This window comes from Taudactylus pleione, unplaced genomic scaffold (genome assembly GCF_031769625.1).
Source record: "Taudactylus pleione unplaced genomic scaffold, aTauple2 ptg000086l, whole genome shotgun sequence".
NCBI lineage: Eukaryota > Metazoa > Chordata > Amphibia > Anura > Myobatrachidae > Taudactylus > Taudactylus pleione.
This window is the reverse complement of record NW_028284488.1, coordinates 22,034,817-22,055,648: the sequence shown is the minus strand read 5'-3', so window position 1 is coordinate 22,055,648 and position 20,832 is coordinate 22,034,817. Positions and strand designations below refer to the sequence as shown.

At 41.4% G+C, this 20,832-nt stretch overlaps 1 protein-coding gene across 5 annotated transcripts in view; it reads left to right on the top strand.

The window, feature by feature from the left end:
• Positions 1–20,832, top strand: part of FRMD4A (FERM domain containing 4A) — a 481,635-nt gene that overhangs the window by 149,646 nt on the left and 311,157 nt on the right. For 3 of the 5 annotated variants that reach the window (XR_015877834.1, XM_088468777.1, XM_088468778.1), the window contains exon 1: positions 1,820–2,029. The exons of the other annotated variants lie outside the window; for them this stretch is intronic. Coding sequence is in view for 2 of the 3 variants with exons in the window: in XM_088468777.1 (XP_088324903.1) it covers positions 1,835–2,029 (195 nt within the window). In the remaining variant the exon portion in view is untranslated. Of the gene's footprint in view, positions 1–1,819; positions 2,030–20,832 lie in introns of those variants that run through there. 5 annotated transcript variants of the gene reach the window in all.

Here is a 20,832-nt window from a genome sequence, read left to right as displayed (position 1 = left end):
TTGTTAGTTTTCTTCTTACTGTAATACTAAACCTCTGTGCTATGCTTCTGATTCTTGGAAAGCAACTTTGATCTTTCTGGAGAAAAGCGCTATATAAATAAAATTACTATTATTAATATTATTATTACATCACTTCCTCCAGTGAATCATTCAAGGGGTTGCCCACTTTCTCATTCCATAATGTCTACCCAAATCATCACTTTATTGGATATTTACCCTGCAAGAATGACAGGAGGTTTTTCATAAAGACAGTATTGGATTGTCCTTCTGTCCAGTAAGGTTCCACATTCATTACATATCTGCAGCATAGTTTGGTATGAGATACCTTCCCAGATGGGAGTTCTAGGCTCAAAGTTTTGGAACCAAAGCACTACTTGGGGAGCTGTATAACCTGAACATCCATTTAAAGCCCAGTGGCCGATATAGGTTAAATTAATAATTTGAAAATTGTAAACCTAGTTCTCGCTACCTACAGGATGACAGTTCTGTTTTATGCCACAGTAGAGGGTTCCAGTGACATATGCAGGCATACTATTCAATGATTAGTGGATAAATAGATAATGGGCCCTAACATCTGGTTCACAAGGCCCTGTGCCCTATCTAAATGAGGACACCAGTGAGAGAATCTTCTCAAATCCAATCTAAAGGCCTATCAGCATGGATGACCCATATATCCAGCAATATAGTTCTTGTTGGTTGTCCCGCAATACAACCAAGGCAGGTGCCTTTTTGCTCATGATCCTGTATATAGAGTACTTACTACTCTCCTGGTTAGAAATTGAAATTTTAAGAGTGTTCTAATGCATTGTTACAGCTCAGCAAGAATCATCTGTGTGGAGAAACCACTGTTTTCCTGTGTTGCTTCTCCCAGCTCTTACATAGCAGAGCACTTAGCAGGACTACAAATGTTATCAACTACTGACTGTTCCAAACCCCATATATATTCTCCTGGCTACTGCAGATGATCAACCATATCTATGTCATCACCTACCTACTGTCACAAACCCCATCTGTTTTAGCAATTATTGGCTATTCTTCTCACCTTATTTTTATCATCTATTGTCTGCTGTTATGGCAACTTATACTATTGAGCACTACCTGTGTTTGCCTCCCTCTAAGCCACTAGCCACTGACATTTATTATGCATATTTATGTTATTAACTACTAATGAACCCGTACAGTATATTTTCACTTACTGACTGATGTCCTCCTAACTATTTTAATCCTCACTTTGTGTTACATAGTATCAACATTTATTTTATATTTCTATTTCATGGACCTATAAACACTCAATATCTAAAATAAACATTGTGATAAAAAGTGTATTACTAACAATTTGGCATTCTATCGCCAAGACACAACGTTCCTATATATAGAAAAGGCTATTCTTGTTTCGTGTCCCAAACCAAGGAAAAGCTGGATGTCGGATTTACATTAATCACCGCACCAGATGGTAATACGCAAGATATTCTTTTCAGGTGGTCACGTGAGTAACTGTATACAGCAAACCAATGGTAAGGGTAGGGGGAGGCATGATCACATGACAGATGTTTAATAAGTCTGTTAGAGCTCTGATTAGACAAGTGACCTGGTTACCATCTGTAGCTACAAAGAAGTGACTTTGACATTTTTGGATCACACTCCCTGGAAGCATTACTGCATCCTAAGCAGTCCTGCAGTGCAAAGTATGCAGAGGGACTAGAGGAAGTCAGAGATTTGCTTCTTAAAACATGCTTTTAGGCTCTGTGTTTTTATTCCCCCTCCCGCCCTCCAGACAAGCCACATCTTGATTGAGAAAAGGTCTCTAAACTAAACCAGCTCAGTCATTTGATATATGAGAAATCTGGAGGAGTCTGCTAGCTGTTCTAGAGGAAGGGTTGCTCCAGTCTTTGTGCAAAGCCCCTCTGCACAAGCAAACTTGGGCTCCCTGACAGAGATGGTGCTACAGACAGCTGTGACTCCGGGCAGGGCCCGCAGACTTTTGTTTAAAATACCATATGGATCACTGAGAAGGAGAAGCGGAGAAAGGGTAAGTGAACTCTTGTGCACTAACAGCATTAAGTACATGTAAGCTATTGACATTAACCCTAAAGCTGTCTTAGCAAATGCTGCAATATCTTTAAAACTTGTGTGTTCTATATCATTGTAGAAAAATGTTATATTGTCCTATGATATAGAAAAGTCTATGAGCCTGACAAGAAGAAAAAGTTATTTGTTGCTTAGAGGAAAACTTCTGTGCAAACCCAGTAATGAGCAGTTTCTGCTTGTAAACATTGTTCCCATAATGATGTTCTTTGCAGAAGATTTAGAATTGTGTTGTGCAACCTTTGAACTGTAAACCCGAGTGTCTGAATGGTGGATAGGAAGTGGCGTTGTGCAGTAAGTGTGCGTCATGTTTGTAATTGCACATATTTGACACCTTCATTTAAAAGGAATAGACTTTGTTTATGTTTGTGTAAATACTGTACTTGTTGCCAAAATGTATGGTAATACGCATTGTGAAATTATAAAACAAGGCATCATTTATGCACATTTGGAAAGAACATTAAAATATTCAGAGTACATGGATAGATTCACGTGTTTACAGCAAATGGAAGGGTATTTATGTAATCTGTTCAAGCTACAGTACTGTATGCGGAATTTAAGATATATATAATGACTGTATAGTGGATAATAATTGCAAATGTTATAGTAAGAGGATCTATGGAGTGAAATGAATCTGAGACAAGATGTTTTTTTTTTCTTTCTTTAATAAGAAATGTGTGTTTACATCTCATCCCTTTTGCAGGGATAGTTTTGCTGGCAGCAACATTTGATAAATAAAGCCTTCTTGGCTTTCATCCACTTTCTTTTGATATCAGAATCTCATTGTGTACATCAAACGTAGGTTGTGGTTTATTGTTACAAATGCTGGCATTCCCATATTGTATTACATAAAAGAGATGTAGGGATAGCCAGGAGATACATATAGTGTTCTGTATCTCTCCTTATTCTGCTATAATACAACAAAGACTCCAGCTACTAATTGTAACTGTTTTATGTGACACCTGTTAGGCACGATGTATTTGCATGGACACAGATTACAGGCTGTTAACTGTATATATTTTATTTATTGCTTGCTGATTAAAGTAGGCATCCCAAATAGACTTCTTACTGTACGGAAATAACATGGCATTATAGAACAGTGTGTCTATATTGATAAATGCTCTCAATATTTAAGTATAAAAAAAACATTATTACAAATTGTTTTACCATTGTGTGTTACCTCTACTAATGTCCTTCCATATCCTGTGAAGAAATCTTGGTGTTTACTGGGATTTATGGAAAATAAATGCAGAGTACACCTGTAAATGTTTCCATTATTGGGGATACATTAATTCTTAGTAAATAATTACCAAGCAAGCTGGCATACCTGAGAGCACATTTTCATAAATCCAATAAGCAAAGAATTAAATTTACCTTCATTAAAAAGGTTGTGTAAATTCATGGCACAAAGAGTACTTTTATCATCCATGTCCACATAATTGTGAAGGTTCATCCAACCACAATATGAATTGAAAGCATTTAACAAGAAAAACAACTAATAGATTAATTGCAGCAAATGAACTGAGACATCTAAGCTGAATACTGTGAGACATAAGAGCCCTGACAACACTCTGTTGGGCTGGTTGTAATATCAAGATGAACTGGATGGTTCCTGTGCAGAGATGAAAGAAGAGACCTTGCAGGATTGATGGATTTTCCAAAAGTGTTTTTTTTTAATACAAATAAAACTTAAACAATTTTAAATACACTAAAAAGACCCCAAGGGGGCCAATGCAGAGCTGGTTGTAAAATGGACATAATGTTTGGAAAATAACACATACCAAAATAATATAAGTCTAACCCTAGTCTAAGCCGAAATCATTCCCTTGCACCAACCCATGCACTGACACTGTGCCAGTCTAATGCACATGTATATATCTCTGGGAAAATGGTACCTGCGCCATCTTCCCAGTGATTTCTCTACTTTTCAGCCGGATAACTCTTGGAAAGTGGTGCAAGCCCCATTTTTTTGTGATATCTACTCTACTGCACTCATCGAAAGGCAAGTCTGTCAGTGGGTACAGGAGAAACCCATATTGACTCAGTGGTATGTGTGCACCGCACACCCTGCAGCCATTATAGATGCACCACTGCCAGTGTTGCATTCACAATCAGTCAATTACACATTTTTAGAGCTAGTTACCTTAATCATCTTCAGTGAATTTGCACCTGCTCCTGTCCACCCACAAATGGCTTTGTCAGTATATATGTGTTACATTTGCCCAAACATGCCATTACTGTACGCAACATACATTACAATACCCCTTCTCATCCCACTTACGGCAGAGCAATTTCATAAAATATACACTCTGCATCCACTACTACATGTAATATATCCCTTATCCTTTATGGAAACATTTTCGATATACAATTCTAGTACACTGTATATATCAATTACCTGGCCAACCATTATTATTATTATCATTAACAGTTACTGATATAGTGCCAGCATATTACGTTGTGCTTTACAATTGGGAACAAACTGTAATAAAACAATCAGACATACATAGAGGCAGGGCCGCCATCAGGGGGGGTCTGCCGGGACTCCAGTCCCGGACCCGGAGAGAGAGAAGGGGCCCGGGTAGCTCAGGGCAGAGACTGGGTCCCTTTGTCGTATACTGACACTGACCCTGGCTCCCACTAGCTCCAGCAAATGCTCCCTGGTGATGGTGCGCCTCTCTCTTTAATCTAAATCCAGTCACTTGGGTCTGGCTTCTCTTCCCAGAGGACCTCTCCAGATCTTTGGGCTGTCCTAGGCTGATCCTGATCCTGCCAGCCTCCGCATCACGGATTGGATCACCCAGCCGCACCACCCCTCGAGGGTTCACTGGGCAAGGCTCCTTCCAGGTCCCTCTGATCCTCTCCTTCTGTTGGCTATTCCAGGAGGTTACATCCCACACTGGAGTCCTGTTAGTAGGGCAATGCAGAATGCAGTATTCGGTCCAACGTTGGGGTCCTTCTCCTCGGCGCTGACCTCTTCTTCCCCAGCAGTCAACAGCAGACTTCCCCACGAAGCCCCTCCTTCGGCGTTCCGACTTCAATTCAGGTCCTCCCAGCGGCGGGTCTTTCCAGCAAGGTCTACAGGTCACTATTCCCAGCACTTCTGGCAGCTAGGTAATCCAGGGGCAGCAGCCACATTTGCAGCACTCGGTGGGCGGCAATCACTTCAGTGGTCTTGTTAAGCAATGACAGTAGCACATCCAGTCTCTGCCATGGTCCAGCATGGACTCCTCCTTCCCGATCAGCAGCATCAACCCACATACTCCGGGGGAAGGATCCTCATCCTCACCTCCACTGGCCATGTCCTTAATGAACTAGGGGCCACATCCAAGGACCACCCCAAAGGCCTTCTACCCTGCAACCCAGGAGGCCAATAGAAGAGGGGTAATTTCCTTTCTTCCACCGCTGGTAGAAGACACCAGGTATGCTCACCCAACCCTGTGCCTCCCTCTAGATCAGCCAACCAGCCTTCCCTGTACCCCCCAGTCCAGCCAGCCAGTCTGACTTCACTGCCCTGCCACCCCTAGTACAGCCAGCCTTGCCTTCCCCGCGCCCCCCTAGTCCTGCCAGCTTGCCTTCCTTGCCTTGCCACCCCAAGTCTAGCCAGCCTTCCCTGCAATCCCCCTTCTGCAGTCTAGCCAGCGTTCCCTGCACCCCCGTAGTCCAGCTAGCCAGCCTGCCTTATCTGCCCTGCCCCCTCCTCTACAGTCAAGCTGGCCTTTCCTGCCCTTTGCTCCCCTAGACCAAATGCCCACCTCTGCCCCATACCCCAGGGAAGGGGGCCCTGCCTTTTTTGTCAGTACCGGGCCCCAAAATTTCTGATGGCAACCCTGCATAGAGGTAAGAGGACCCTGCACAAAAGCTTACAACCTAGCAACTCTTCTGTCTACAGCCAGTCACATCCACCGTACCATCTTGATAAAATACTGTATTATTTAGCGCAACTCACTTCAAATCTGATGACGGTGGATGTTTACCACAGTGGAGGGGATTGGTTGTACACAGCGCACTCATTATGGCTGCCTACCCAAAGATTCAGAGCAGGTAAGCCCTATACTCTATCGGACAGTTACATACATAAAATATACATATAAGACTACAAATATATTTGACAGTTAAGGGGTATTTTAGATATTTAGGTCCTGATTCAGAGGTTTGGAGCAAAGCAAAATAAAGGAGAGACTTTGTACCTGGACAAACCATGTTGCAATGCAAGGAATGCAGCTACATTTTGTTTTTTGTTTAGTTTAATTGTGCACACAGGGTATTTAGCCCTTGAATAATGGATTGCTTAATTTTACGCAGCAATTTAGAATTCAGCTAGGACACGCCACTCCCAACTCTAAATGTCGCTATACTCTTTAAATCTGTTCCACCCTCAGTGGAACATGGTTTTGCCAAGGTGCAAATGTGCTAATTTTTTTACTTTGCTCCCAAATGTGAATCAGCTGCATCATCTCTCAAAAGACTCCACAAAAGAAACTTTAACCTTCGATTTGCAGAAGTGTATCCTAAAGAAGTTGATTCTTCAAACCCATATAACTTTAACAGTGTATGGAATTTCTCTATTTTCAATTTTATAGAATCTAAGTATGCTTTAATTCGTATTTAGGGGCATAGTTATTAACAAATATTTGTGAGATATGCCCTGAAAACCCTGAGATTCAGAGATATCTGCTGCGATTCTGCATTTTCAACTGCAAAAGGCGCCTCTAAAGGATTTTATAGGGACTACTTAATTGGTGAATTTACCAAGCTCCATAAAACCCGATAATGAATAAATATGCACCATAGAAATAATGGACAGTTATGACTAGCATTCCCTCAGAGATATTGCTGATATAGATTCTATAGAGTTTAATTGGTAAACGAGGCTCATGTTATCAGGAAGACATCACTACAATAGTGGAAAAGATACAAGCAGTTTTATGGAGATGCATGCTCACCTACTCACCTGGAAGTTGCGAGAGGCTCACAAATTTTCGGGTTGCCCCTCGCACCCCCCAGAAGAGGAGGGTGCGCATCCCACCCACTTCCTAGTGAAGTGGGCAGGATGGGGAGATATTTGATGGTAATTGCGGCTCTGTATAGAGAGGGCGGAGCGAAATTACTAAAAAATGCATCATTTAACCCCATCCCCTCCTCGCGGTCCCGCGATACGCAGCAGTTTTCCGTGTCGTCGAGGCCTAATGTTATAGGAGCCCGGCTCCGCTCCCTGAAGTAGCCAGCTGTGTCTCCTCTCTGGTCTACTCCTGGCGAGGACATATAAAAAGTCAACAAGTATTCGGAGATATTGTTCTGCAGTATTCATTTTGATGACCAGTGATTACAGGTTGAGAAAGCCATGATGCAGCAAAGTGTATCTGGAATTTGTATTTAAGAAAGAATTTGATAAGAAATAGAATAAGTAGAAATAATAAGTCAAGTGATACATTTAAGAGGTATAATAAAGACTACATAAAAAAATATATCCGAGTATCACCTTAATTAGCATTCAACAATATTTTCATAATTTTAAGATTTTGAAAAGCATATCTTTAATTTATTCCATATAAGAGATAATGAAGCAAAGTAGAGCTATTTTATTAAGTTCACTAATAATGGAAAAAGGTAATTTTATAGTAATGGAGCTTTAAAGGCAAAAGTCTTGCTGCTGTCTATAGGCCCAGAACATTCCTCATTTTCACAATTTATTTTTGTGTATATATAGACGTAAATGCATGTTGTAGAGATTGGCTGCTATCCAGTGTGACTGAATCATCGACTGAGCATTCCAAGGTGCATTAAGGTCCAGCATGTCAGTGTTTTCTCTCTAAAGGGTACATGCATCAAGGGGTCTATTTACTAAGCAGTGTTAGGAGACAGAGTGAAAAGTGATAAGGTGCCAGCCAATCAGCTCCCAACTGTCATGTCACAGGCTGTGTTTGAAAAATGACAGTTGGGAGCTGATTGGCTGGTACCTTATCACTTTTCACTCCTAACACTGCTTAGTAAATAGACCCCCAAGTCTTGGAGAGAGATAGAGTGAAGAAGTAGTCCAAAGCAACCTGTCAGCTTCTCTCATTTACCTAGCACAGTATTTGAAATGGCAGCTAGATGCTGATTGGTTGTTTTGGGCAACTACTCCACTTTATCTCTCTCCAAGACTTGATACATCTCCCCTTAAATCATATTTTATCATATATCCTTCATTCATTGGTATTTTTATGGTTTGTGTATTTCACACAGAACTGACTAAAGTTAACTTGCCATGTTTGATCCGGAAGCGTAACCTTTCCAAACTTCTACAACTTATTCAACAACATGTCTTATATTCATATCCTGCAATTCTCTACATGGTTACCTGTATGTACTCCTATCTTACACCAAGTTGTCTCTATACTGTGTATGTACTATTGTAAAGCAAATATTGTGTAGAAAAGGGTATTGGATGAGAGAAACCCAATATACTTCTTGGCAAATGTTAGCAGATCAATGTTTAAAAGAACATTTTTAATTGTATTTAAACAAAGTAATACCTAAGTAACTTATTTATATAAGACGTATGCAGTATACAGAGAATGTTGGCCTTCCAAGAGCTTGAGAAAGTAGACTGGAAAAGGAAAAAAAATATTTTTGGAATAAGCCCCCTCCCTTACCAGCCAGCAGAACTACGAGGGTCAAGTTTCCAGGAAACCCATAGTTTGGGAGAACAACACCTTTGCCAGTGACTGCAATCTCATGATGGTCCAGAGTTCACATCCTGCAGTTTAAATAAACTGCTGCAGATGGAGGCTGTTAATATAGATTGTGCATTTAGCCTACACATCTGCAGCGGTTTACATTCATACTGCAGACTGAAATCTAGACTATCACAATGTACTTCCCAGGCATAGGACACTTTTATTTTGTATTACCTGCTAAGAAAAAGTACATGTGTATGATGTGATATTAAAATAAAAGGCTAGACTTTCACTTTACATACAAATAACATCGCATAAATATACATGAATTCAGTCTCTCCGAAGGCTTGTGTAAGACGGTGTAATTTAATCTGTATGCTGACCTGCCTTTTGATTGATGAGTACCTATATAGATATAGCTGTCCTCATGCATGTTTTGTCAAAGCCCATATTTATATGGCCTGCACCAAGTTCTAATACTCGCTTTATATTAATCCCTTTCCCGAATCTGAAAAATAGGTCACAAACTGTCTGAGTTCCTATAGACTGATGAGACAATGACCTAGCTGAGACAGACGGCACGTGACTTGCTGGCTGTTGTACTGCACACAGATGAGAATAAGGGGAATAACTCTGCATGCCATGCTGTCCATAACAAACAGGGTTCATCGCACACTATTCATATTCCTCATTGCACATTTCCCTTTGCTCTTCCTAAACATCACTCTCCTGTATTACTATCCGTTGATGACATAGTACAGGCTTACAGAACCCTAACATCAATTTACCCATCTGAAATTACCTCAAGGAGCACAGCAGGATCACTTTGTATTCCCAAGGATCACCTGAAGATATACAATATGTTGCTGAGAGAAATGCATTAAAAGTTGAACAAATTGATCTTCATAGACACATGTGTAGGTTCCTTCAACATTATATTCATTTAGCTTTCTGCTTGTCTGTCTGTGCCCCAGCAGAGATACAATTTCCATGCTCTCACAATGTATCATATATTATTCCTTTTATATCTGCTTTGGTACTGAGAGGCCTACTGCTAACACTCACAGCCAGAATATCATGTAACACATTTCTTACGTTTTCCTTATTGTGATTCAAATCCTAAAACTGAGCCAAATACTTCTATCCTGTAATATAGAGCCCTGAACACATTATACTGGCAATTTACTTATTATGGACATAACATGGTTTATAGTGTGTTCTTGCCCAGAGGTACAACAAGGTCTCAGGGAGGTTAAATTCACATTCAAGTTATTTCTGGTTAATTCCAGGAAAACTTTGTATATTATTTGCATAGCTATTTGGCTACAGGGCATTCTGAATAGAACTAAACACAAAAATAGGATAGCTTACAACTCAATATAAGGAGCAATATGTCATACCTGTGCAAGTTATAAATATATATTATATATTGATCAGTACTGTTATACTGTTATATTCTTTCTCATAGTGAGCTGTGCTTTTTATCTCTGTATTAGTTTTTTTGTTATCTTTATATCTGTGGTAAATAAGCTTTCATTTATCATAATTTGTATACAGACTATTGTAAAGTTGTATGTATATGTATATGAAGGTGTAGAAAGTATGTAATATTTTTAAGTCCTAAAAGATTACTAAGCCTGAAATACAAGTAGTCTCACATAAAAGAGCTTTTTATAATATTCTCAAATATATGTGTTAACAACCAACACCAGTGCTCTAAGTGGGGCGGTATACATCGGTATGACATACCACCCCTTCCCACTGCCACTTCATTTTTGCTGCAGTAGAGAATGTACCAGCACTGGGATGAAGTATGGGATCCCATCGCTGGAACAGCAGCAGCATTGTGTGGAGATGTGTCCTACTGAGGACACATCTTGATCGGCAGCGGCACTGGGACTGAGCCGGGAACATCGGGTTCCAGCTGCACTACAGTTTAAAGTTAGCACTGGCCGCCAGCCAATCCCGGGCTCACGGACCACCTTCCAATCAGAAGAAGGGGCAGCTTTTTGAATCTGGTGCCGGCCACGAGCCAATCCTGGCTTGCGCACCACCAGCCAATGAGAAACTGCAGCTGAAAAAAGAGGAGTGTTTCTGTCAGGTGTACAAATGCAGGAACTTACACCTCACAAGTCACTTTACCCTATTCATACACTATATTATGTAAAGAAGTATCATATACACATGAGAGAAGGGTCATGAAAGTATTATTAATAAATGCACAAGTTGCATATTCCATATAAAATGTTTGTAAAACCCAACGGGTATCTCCTTTCCTGCAGTAGCTCAAATAGAAATGACTAATAAGTAATCCAAACAGGGTGACGCGGCTTGGCATAGTAGGGTTGTGACACTAATGAATGAAGTACTATCAGCTGGAGGGGTTGTTACACAAGGAGCGTATCAGAAGTGGCTAGATAGGGTTGCAGATGTTGCCATCACCATCAGCATCACATAACTTTGCACAAATCCTCCAGTATCCTCAGAAGATAGGTGTAATTATAATGGAGGCAGGGAGTGCTGTACAAATAGGGACCTGCACCCAGAGCAGCTACCACCCAGGTGAGGCGGTGCCGGCAAGCTGCCCGCCCCCTCAACTCTATAAACTTCACTCTTCCCAGTGATATCATCATAAAGATGGCACCACGTATTGTAGTGAAAGCAAAGACTCTGGCACTGTGCCAGAGCCTTTACTCCCTTATCTGCATGCGCCGTCTTCCTGAATATCATTGGGAAGCAATGGCGGATCCATGGAGGGATGATCACACTGATCTGTGGCTGAGCAGCAGCAATCTCTGTTCTCTCACTGCCTGATGTGCCACAGTGCTGCTATACAGTGGCTAGTAGTAGGGGAAGGGAGAAATGTTATGGGGGAGGAGGTGATCACTTTCATAGCCCCCACCCTGGATCCGCCCCTGCACTGGCAGCTGACAGTAGAGTGCAAGAAGGGACGCTGATTGGAGGAGGGGGTGGGGGTGCTGCCAGGGCCACCAAGAGCCGCGCGGGGCCTGGGTGACAGAGGGCATGGTCTAATTGCGGGAGACGTGGCCATGGAATAAAACAGAAAAAAACATTTTAGCATTGGCGCAAAGCGCTGGGTGGTGGGCGCGATCAGCATGATTGCTCCCCCATAGGCATAGGAGACTGCTCCAGCTGCTAAGCCCAGCACAAAGCAGCATGTGCTGGGCTGCTGTGATGTAGAAGGGAGGGGGGGCGGTGCCAGACCTGGGCCCCCACCGGGCCCATCCAGCAAGCCCGGGCCCGGGTAATTTGTACCCACTACCCCCCCCCTTTCGGTGCCCCTGGGTGCTGCACATGGGCCCCTCTGGGCATTTGTACACCCATGGGATATGCCCAAGTCTTATTAGGTCACATCTCCAGGGACATGCTTCACTCACTTGAGCACACTATGGCCCTGATTCAGAACCGCTCGTAAGCGGCCGCTCGTTCGTTCTGACCGATGTTCGCACATCTGCGCATGCATACGGATTTTAATACGCATGCGCGAACCAGTCAGTGCGGCCGAAAATCGTTTGTTCGCTATATAGCAAATGCCTGCTATTTTGAGTGACAGAAGGAGGCGTATGTGGGTGGTAACAGGGGAAGGTGCTTGAAAACAGGGTTGTGGAATTCGAACACAGGCGTGCTTAAAGGTCAAAACGGGCGTTTTAAGGGAGTGCATAATTAATACAGCAGCATCATTGACCACGTCACTTGGTTTTTTTTACTCAGAACTGCTCGCAAAATAGCGGTTGAAAAAACTAGCCACAAGAATAGCGAGCAGTTCATACGCTGTTCGATGTACTCGATTAATCTAATAAATAGCGGACATGACGTATGGTGCAAGCTGCAAGGGGGCGTATTTTTCAAAATTACAACCGCAAGTTTTGCTCGCTCGTTCAGACTTAGAGGCGTGAACAGACCGCAATTAGCGAACGGTTCATTTGAATAGCCACCCCTTGTTTTAGAACGAACGACCGCAAATAGCAAGCGGCTCTGAATGAGGGCCAATGTGTATTTCCGATGTGAAAGGAACATAAAATTGTTATAGTTTTTAGTTGTTATATATACTTTTTGAATGTATGCACATATTTGTTCTTATCCCTGTATAGCATTTGCTATATAGCTGACTGCAATCTAGGATAAAAAGAAGACAATTACGGTTTCCTCCAATGGAATTACTGATAGGCATAGGAGTTATATTGTAAGCTCTGGCAAGTGAATATTTAAAATGTAAAGTATAACCCTATACCTTTATGAATCCATGTTTGTTTTGTTCTGCTGTACAGCAAGACTCTGGGATTATGTTGGAAATGTACAAATGTTAATAGTAACAGATAACAATACTGTACCTGGAATTTTAAGATCAAGAAAATAATCTGTAAAATATGAAGTAAATTACCAATAATACATAGTGATAGTTAAATTACATTGAAATGCTGGTTGCATTACATCAGACTGAAGTGTTTACAGGTGGAACAGGTGCAAGCCAATGGAGTGTACCGTGGCTGGCGCTTTGTGCAGGACAGGTTGTGTAACAAGAGCAATCATTTGCTTTTCTTGTGTCCTGTAATGTACCCACTCTGTGATCCTGGCTTCTTTATATGCTCTAATCCCATCTCTTGAGCAGAACACTGTAAACCTAATAAAGTAGAAATGATAATAACATTTTCATGGGAACATTTTGCAGCTGCAGGCCATGGCATCTCTTGGCCAAACATGTGATAAAAATAGAAATCATTATTCCATAGGCCCATTCACTGAGATTGGCTCATGAATCAGAAAGAGGCTAATGCATCTTAACAGCATCAGGACTTCCCAGCTCAGGAGCACTACTGTATATAATAGCATGCTTTCTAAGTAGATCATTGTGTTGTTGTGTTCGCGTTATACATCTAAGTATTTTAACTTCATTTATCCTGCTACTAAAAACATATTTTTCCTGTGGTCGATTATTTGAGCTGAATAAAAAGGAAGAAACATTTCCCATTGTGTAAGAGTCCTGATGCCTTGCAGGCAGTTGTTATGTATAATTGCCTTTTTATTAGTACAATGCTCTGGGCCATTTAGAAATTAGATAGTGGATCTAAGATTCCTGGCTTGATAATGGCATTTCATTGTAAAGTGAGCAAGTATTATGTGCCTGCAATGTACTTTGTACTGAGCTACTGTAGTGTGACTTGAAATTCCAGTGTTTGCTGGTGACGTCACTAATCAACATGCCTCCGGTTTTTAACCAGAAAACCTATAGGAGCTATTCTTTCCAAAGAATGTCATATACACCTGCTAATGTCCAACATATATTACTGATGGAGCTAGGCTGTTTTAGTCTGGCAGAGCTATCCAGTACTAGTTTAACTAGTATCCTGCCATATTATATCCCTTCTACATACACCCATATAAGTAAGTGTGACATAGATAGACATAGGTAGTACATACAGTATACTTCCTGGCAGAATTGTCCCTCTTCACGAAAACCTGAAGAGGCTTATGTATCAAGCAGTGGAAAGCATGGAGAAGTGGAGCATTGGAGAAGTTGCCCATAACAACCAATCAGCTCCTACCTATTATTTTATAGACTGTACTTGATAAATGCTACTTCAAAGCTGATTGGTTGCTATAGGCAACTTCTGCACCATTTCTCCACGCTTTTTACGGCTTGATACATAAACCCCTATGTTTCGAAGCTCCATGCCTCCAGCCTGCTGCCAGAATTTTTATTTTCTTCCCAATGAGAATCTCTGCACCATTATATCTTTACTATGTCAGCACAGTTGTGTAGCCCCGCCACCTTCCTCCAATACTGCACAAGTCGGACGGGCTCAGTAAGATCATACTCACTTCTGCCTTTCTGGCTCCCAGGATAGACTTACAGGTGAGTGACACACCACAAGACAGTAAGTCCAGCAGTAGATCCATCACGAACCCATCGGATGTGCAAAGTAGTACCAGCATATCACTGCAAATTACCTAAATAAAGTTTTAGCTTAACACCAAACTGTTGGCCAGTGTTGCTTGCACAAAAAGGATCTAAGAGTTGTCAGAAGGAAATCTTTATTACAACAGGCAACGTCTGAACTATGCAACACAGTATTTAGATTATCCAAAAATATTTTGTAGCAAATGTGTTGTGAAATGCTGAAACAAAAACTCAGAAAGGATACATATGGAGGGAAACTTGAAGCATTTGAAGAAAAGAACATATTGCCAGCTGCTGAGCATGGTGGATCTACAAGAGATTGTGTGGCAGCTAGTGCTACAGGAAATATTGCCAGGGTGAAGGATGAATGATTTAACTACATATTTACAAATCTAAGATGCTATTGTCAGTGATGAAATTGAAGCTGGAAACGAGATGGATATTTCAGCCAAACAACAATAAAGTATACCTCAATATCAACCATGAATAGCTTACAGGAATAATAGGTTAAGGCTTTGGAATGACCCTCACAGTCCGCTGATTTAAATATTACTGACACTCTGTGGGCAGACCTCTAACATGTGGAGCGATTCAATTCAGCGCGAAAAGCCCCGGGAAGGAGTTCCTGGAGTTTTTAAATTGACTGCGCTGTTAAGTCTGACTACAGGATTTCTGCTCGCACCCTCCTGAGGAGCAGAAATCCGACATACTGTAAGTGTCTTCTGCAATGCTGTTTTCTGGCTTAGTGCAGAGCTAAAAGCCTCGCGGCCGGCACTTTAGTCGGAGAATGCCAGTTAGCGTGATTAAACACCCAGCTTAAGGCGTGGTAACCGGCATTCTCCGACTTAAGTGGTTCTAGTCGGACTTAACAGCGTGGTAAATTGAATAGCTCCGGGAACTCCTTCCCGGGGCTATTAAGCATCGCGCTGAATTGAGTCGTCCCCATTGAGTGCTTAGAATATATCTGAGATTGAAGTCATTTCAAGAAAAAGTACAAATACCTCCTCAAGCAAGAATAGAAGCTTACCAAGGGGTCTATTTACTAAGCAGTGTTAGGAGACAGAGTGAAACGTGATAAGAAAGTGATAAGGTGCCAGACAATCAGCTCCCAACTGTCATTTTTCAAACACAGCCTGTGAGATGGCAGTTGGGATTGGCTGGCACCTTATCACTTTCTTATCACTTTTCACTCTGTCTCCTAACACTGCTTAGTAAATAGACCCCTAAATGTGTTACGTTCAGGCTGACAGGGTGCCCAAACTCATTTCATGTATATAGTAGTCTCGTTATTTAATAGCCACACCTCTTATGTATTACATCACTGTCAATGTAAAGCTTCTATATGTCAGACTAATGTCAGTCATAAAGTTAAATAAACAATTCAATGTATTTAGCATCTTAAAATCGGTAGAATGCTCAACCAACAAGTAAAAAAAAAAACATTTGAACAAAAAAATTTTCTTTTCTTTCATTAACTATAGTTAACAAATATTTCAAAATTGTCAAAATCAACAATAAATATAAGTGTATGATCCTTGGCTGTTAGGCTAGTGTCTGACATCTTTCTGTGCTGGATGTTTGATAGCCTGTTGTGAAGACAGCTGTGGTTCACCTCAATTTTCATCTAGTGCCAGTAATCTATTTTAGGTATTGGATGTGCAGAAACTTAGGCCTTGGAATTACTCTGTAATCCTGGCATACTCGCTCCATCCCAGTGTGACGTTTTTTAAGTCCCTGAATCTCCAGAGTTATTTCAGTATTACTGGATAAGAGTATTACTGTCTTTCCTTTTCAGTGTTGCCACAAGAAAGAACTCCTGCCATTTGTTTCACATCCAAAGACATCAGCTAACTAGTAATTTATCAAAAATAATACAAAACACCCTGCATTTATAGAGCTCTTGTTGGTTTGGTAACAAAGGTATGTACACTACACTATGGGGGTGATTCAGCTTGGGACAGAATTCACAAAGCTGCACGCAAACAGCTTTGTAATTCTGTCCTTGTAAATATGCAAATGCAGCATGAGGTTATGACACCCCTGGCGCTGGGCCGCCAGCCAGCTGAGTAAGCTGAGTAAGCCACCGGCTTGTGAGGCCTGGAAACTGCATCCGTGGATGCAGCCCTTGGCCTTGCCACTCCCAGAAAACGAGACAGACATGCCCTCATTTCCAGGAATGCCAGCCGACCCCGCACCGCCCTTAAATGCCTCTGCCTGTCAATCAGGCAGAGGCATAGACAGGTCTGCGTGCAATCACACAGGACCCGTTCTGCACATTTGCAGAACAGGATCACGCGCAGATTCCAGATAATCAGGGATCTGCATTCAGCATTGCACTTGCGTGCATGGGCGCTGAGAGGGGAGGGGAGCGGGTACAGTTTACCCGGGCCCGGGCTTGCTAGAGAGGCCCGGGTCCGGAGTTGCCCCCCCCCTCCCTCAAAGCAGCTCAGCACACAGCTTGTGCTGTGCTTCAGTGCGAGACTGCTCAGTCCCCTATGTCTGTGGGGGGGAGTGATCACAATGATTGCGCTCCCCCACGCTTAGCGCCGGGCTGGGGGGGCTTACAGCGCCCCCCTCCCCAGCGTGCAGCGCCGCGTGCAAAAGTGATTTGTTTATATTTTTAAGCAAGGGGGCGTGGCCACACCTCCCGTGATTAGGCCATGCCCCCTCCTTTACCGGGGCCGGGCTCTCTACAGTCCTGCTTGCGTGTAATGCTGGTCTGTTCTTGGAGGTTCTATCTGTTATAAAAACTGTTAAAGTGTTTGAAATGTAGTTAGTGGAATTTTTGGAGGAAAGCAGGAAAAGAAGCATTTCTGACAGGAGTTACAATTTGGGGGGGTGGAAACTAAATATAATCTGAAGTTGCTCTGGAAATCCAGGCACAAAATTCTCATTTCTATGGAAAGGGAGAACACTATCTTGTTTTATGTGTACATATGTAGAAAATACAACGGTGTTAGTAGTATATGCCGATGCTCATAATGAAGGTGGATTCCCACCGAAACGGCCGTCACCAGGCTAGGATAAGTATACTGCCCGCCAATGCTGTCACATGTTTCTTTTATACATGGCTGCTGTATGAATGCAATTTACTATTGATCATAAAGCTGGTGTGCTGGTCTCTTTGTATTTGGCTTTACAGGAAGCTGAATTGGTGTATATACTGTATATATATATATATATATATATATTTATTTCTACAGGGGCATATTAAGGTCACCGGGGAAAATGGCGCAACAGCCATTTTCCCAGTGATATATATATATATATATATAATCGTTTGTATTTATGTTCACGATAAACTCGAGAACTGCTGAACCAATTTTGATCATGTTTTCACTGAAATGTTCCTTGAGATCCTCCGCGTAACATAGGTTAAACTTATACACACGCACACACCAATCCTTTCTCCTCATTAGGAAGCCATTACAGAGGTAACTTAATGGGCTTCTTTCTAGCAGCAGCTCCTCATTGAATAATTGAATAAAAAAATAATAATAATCCCACAGCATTAATAATATTAATAATCACTCAGCAACGATGGGTATGCACTGCTAGTATATATATATATATATATATATATATATATATATTAATAATTATGTGGTTTTTATTGCTATAGTGGTATTTAGAACAAAAAATATATAAACACTTTGATTGCACCATAAAACAAGTAAAATGTTACTGATCTACTATTAAAAAATCATATCTGCAAGCAGTTTCTTTACAAATTGCTGTGCTGTTCATAGTATTTAAGCAATATAAGAGCACCCATGCAGTTAATTGAATTTACTGTAAACAGTACGGCAACCCTGCAACTGTATAATAAATTGCTCTCCATGTTTATGTAATCACTAGGCAGATACAGGTTTAACATGAAAGTACTGAAGGCTGGCAAAGCTATCTGTAGTACTAAAGTGCATCTACTAAACAATACGTTCTGAATGAACATATGTGCAAGTGTCAAAATATATAAAGCAGTTGGCAATATTGTCAAAATATATTTTTATATTAATCCCACCCAAAAAAAAAATTGCACCAATTTGCGAAGACAAAATCAGCTTTGAATATTTTGCTGAAATTTATGAAAAATAAGTTAGTCATGCATGCAGACGCGATGATCTACAGCTGTCTGAAGACAGGACATGAATACACAAGGTCATCTTCTGCTTTCTGGACTATTTCGATACAAATAGGGAGATGTACGAACCTTTAAGAGAGATAAAGTAGAGAGAGATAATGTACCAGCCAATCAACTCCTAACTGTCATGTTACAGGCTGTCTTTGAAAAAGAACAGTTAGGAGCTGATTGGTTGGTAGTTTATTTCTGTAAACTTTATCTCTCTCCAAGGCTTAGTACATCTACTCCACAAATGCACGCAGATGCTTTAATATTCAAAACTGGTGTCAAATTCGATTGAATTCAAAACCAATTCAGGGGTCTCACACATGTTTACAGCACCAATCTTTTATTTTTATGCTTTTAGGGTCCAGTGTTCAAGGATTGCTGGTTACCATTCATACTAAAACGGTTCAAAATATATAAATAAAGTATTGATAAAATATAAAAATTATTATTATTATTATTATTATTATTATTATTATTATTATTATTATTATTATTATTCAAGCATGGAACATTACTGTGGTTCAAGTTTGCCAATCGGGTTTGATCCATGCAGTCTCAATGTGCTTTTCTGGGTGGTAACTGGGGGGTGGCTAACAGATGTTGGATTTCGGTGTCAGCTACTGCGTCTAAAGATGCATCTGCACTGACACTGGTGTTGGCCATGGTCAATCGAATATTCTGCGCCTGCCATAGGCAGGTGCAATGTCCGATGGTGTGGTCGATGGTGCATCACTAGTGCGTCCTTTTTACACACGTTGGCGGAATTGCAGCGCATTCGGTGGGTGTCTCAATAGGACACCCATTGGCTGCGGCTTTACCATAAAGACACACTAGCAGCTGTGGTAATAGACTCAGGGGCCTATTCATCAGCACTAAAATAACGGTTTTAAGGACATTTTCCTTAATTACTGTTTTTTTTAGTATTCATTAACACACTTAACACAGGAGATATCACTGATATCTCCTGGTTAAGTCCGTCTGCGTTAATTTCCACGCTCCCCATACTTTAGCGGGATATACTTACCTGCTTTCAGTGTGAGCAGGTCCTCCTCCGGCTCCCTCCGTGACTCCCTGGCCCCTCCTCCGGCTCTGGCTGCTGCTCCGACTGTGTTCTCACGGCAGAACACAGTAAAGTTTTTTTTTTTTAATTTTCAGCAGGAGGTCGTGGTCCACGGCTGCAGCCTGTGACAGGTGGCCAGGGAACACACAATTACCGCAGCTTTAATCAGTGCTGCGCATGCGCCGCTTTTGTGAACGCAACGGCGCATGCGCAGCACTGATTACAGCTGCGGTAAGTTAGAGCAGGCAGGGTAAAGTATCTATTTTCTGAAAAGCTGTCATCACAAAAATGACAGCTTTTCGGAATAGATACTTATGGAGAGGAGGAATGATGAATTCCTCTGGTAATTAGGTAGAACTCCATGCAAGTTCTAAACCTAATTACCTCCATCAATTTTTAGTTATGATAAATAGGCCCCTCAGCCACTATTACAAGTACATCCACCTCTGAATCACCCCCACAGTGTCCATCCAGCACTCCACACCCGACAGGCTACAGCAATACATTACTCAGATACGTTTTGTCTAAATATACACGCCCTTTGGCAGTCTTTCTCACTGTATTCTCTATGACGCGGAGCATGACGCATATTGAAGTGAGTGGAGTTGTGTCAGATTGCCACAAATAATTGGACAAGCCACGTGTTATTGTATCTTGTTTCTATAGTTGTACAATTCAGTCAGCTGTCTAATCATGGTGCCGGAGCACTTTTCTTTCATCGTGGTCAGTTTCAAAATGAATACAGCAAACAGGGGGTTCAATATGTCCAAAACAGCGGGGGAAGAACCACACAATTTGTGTATAAAGTTATTATAGAATGAGGGTTCTCCTTTAAAGGAGATACTTCTAATATATATATGTCAACAGTGTATGTGTAAGTACTGAGAACATCTTGGGAAATCCAGCTATTACTTAGTCTTTACATTAAACAGATACAACTGTGGTTTCACGGATGTCATATGTTGTTTATATTCAC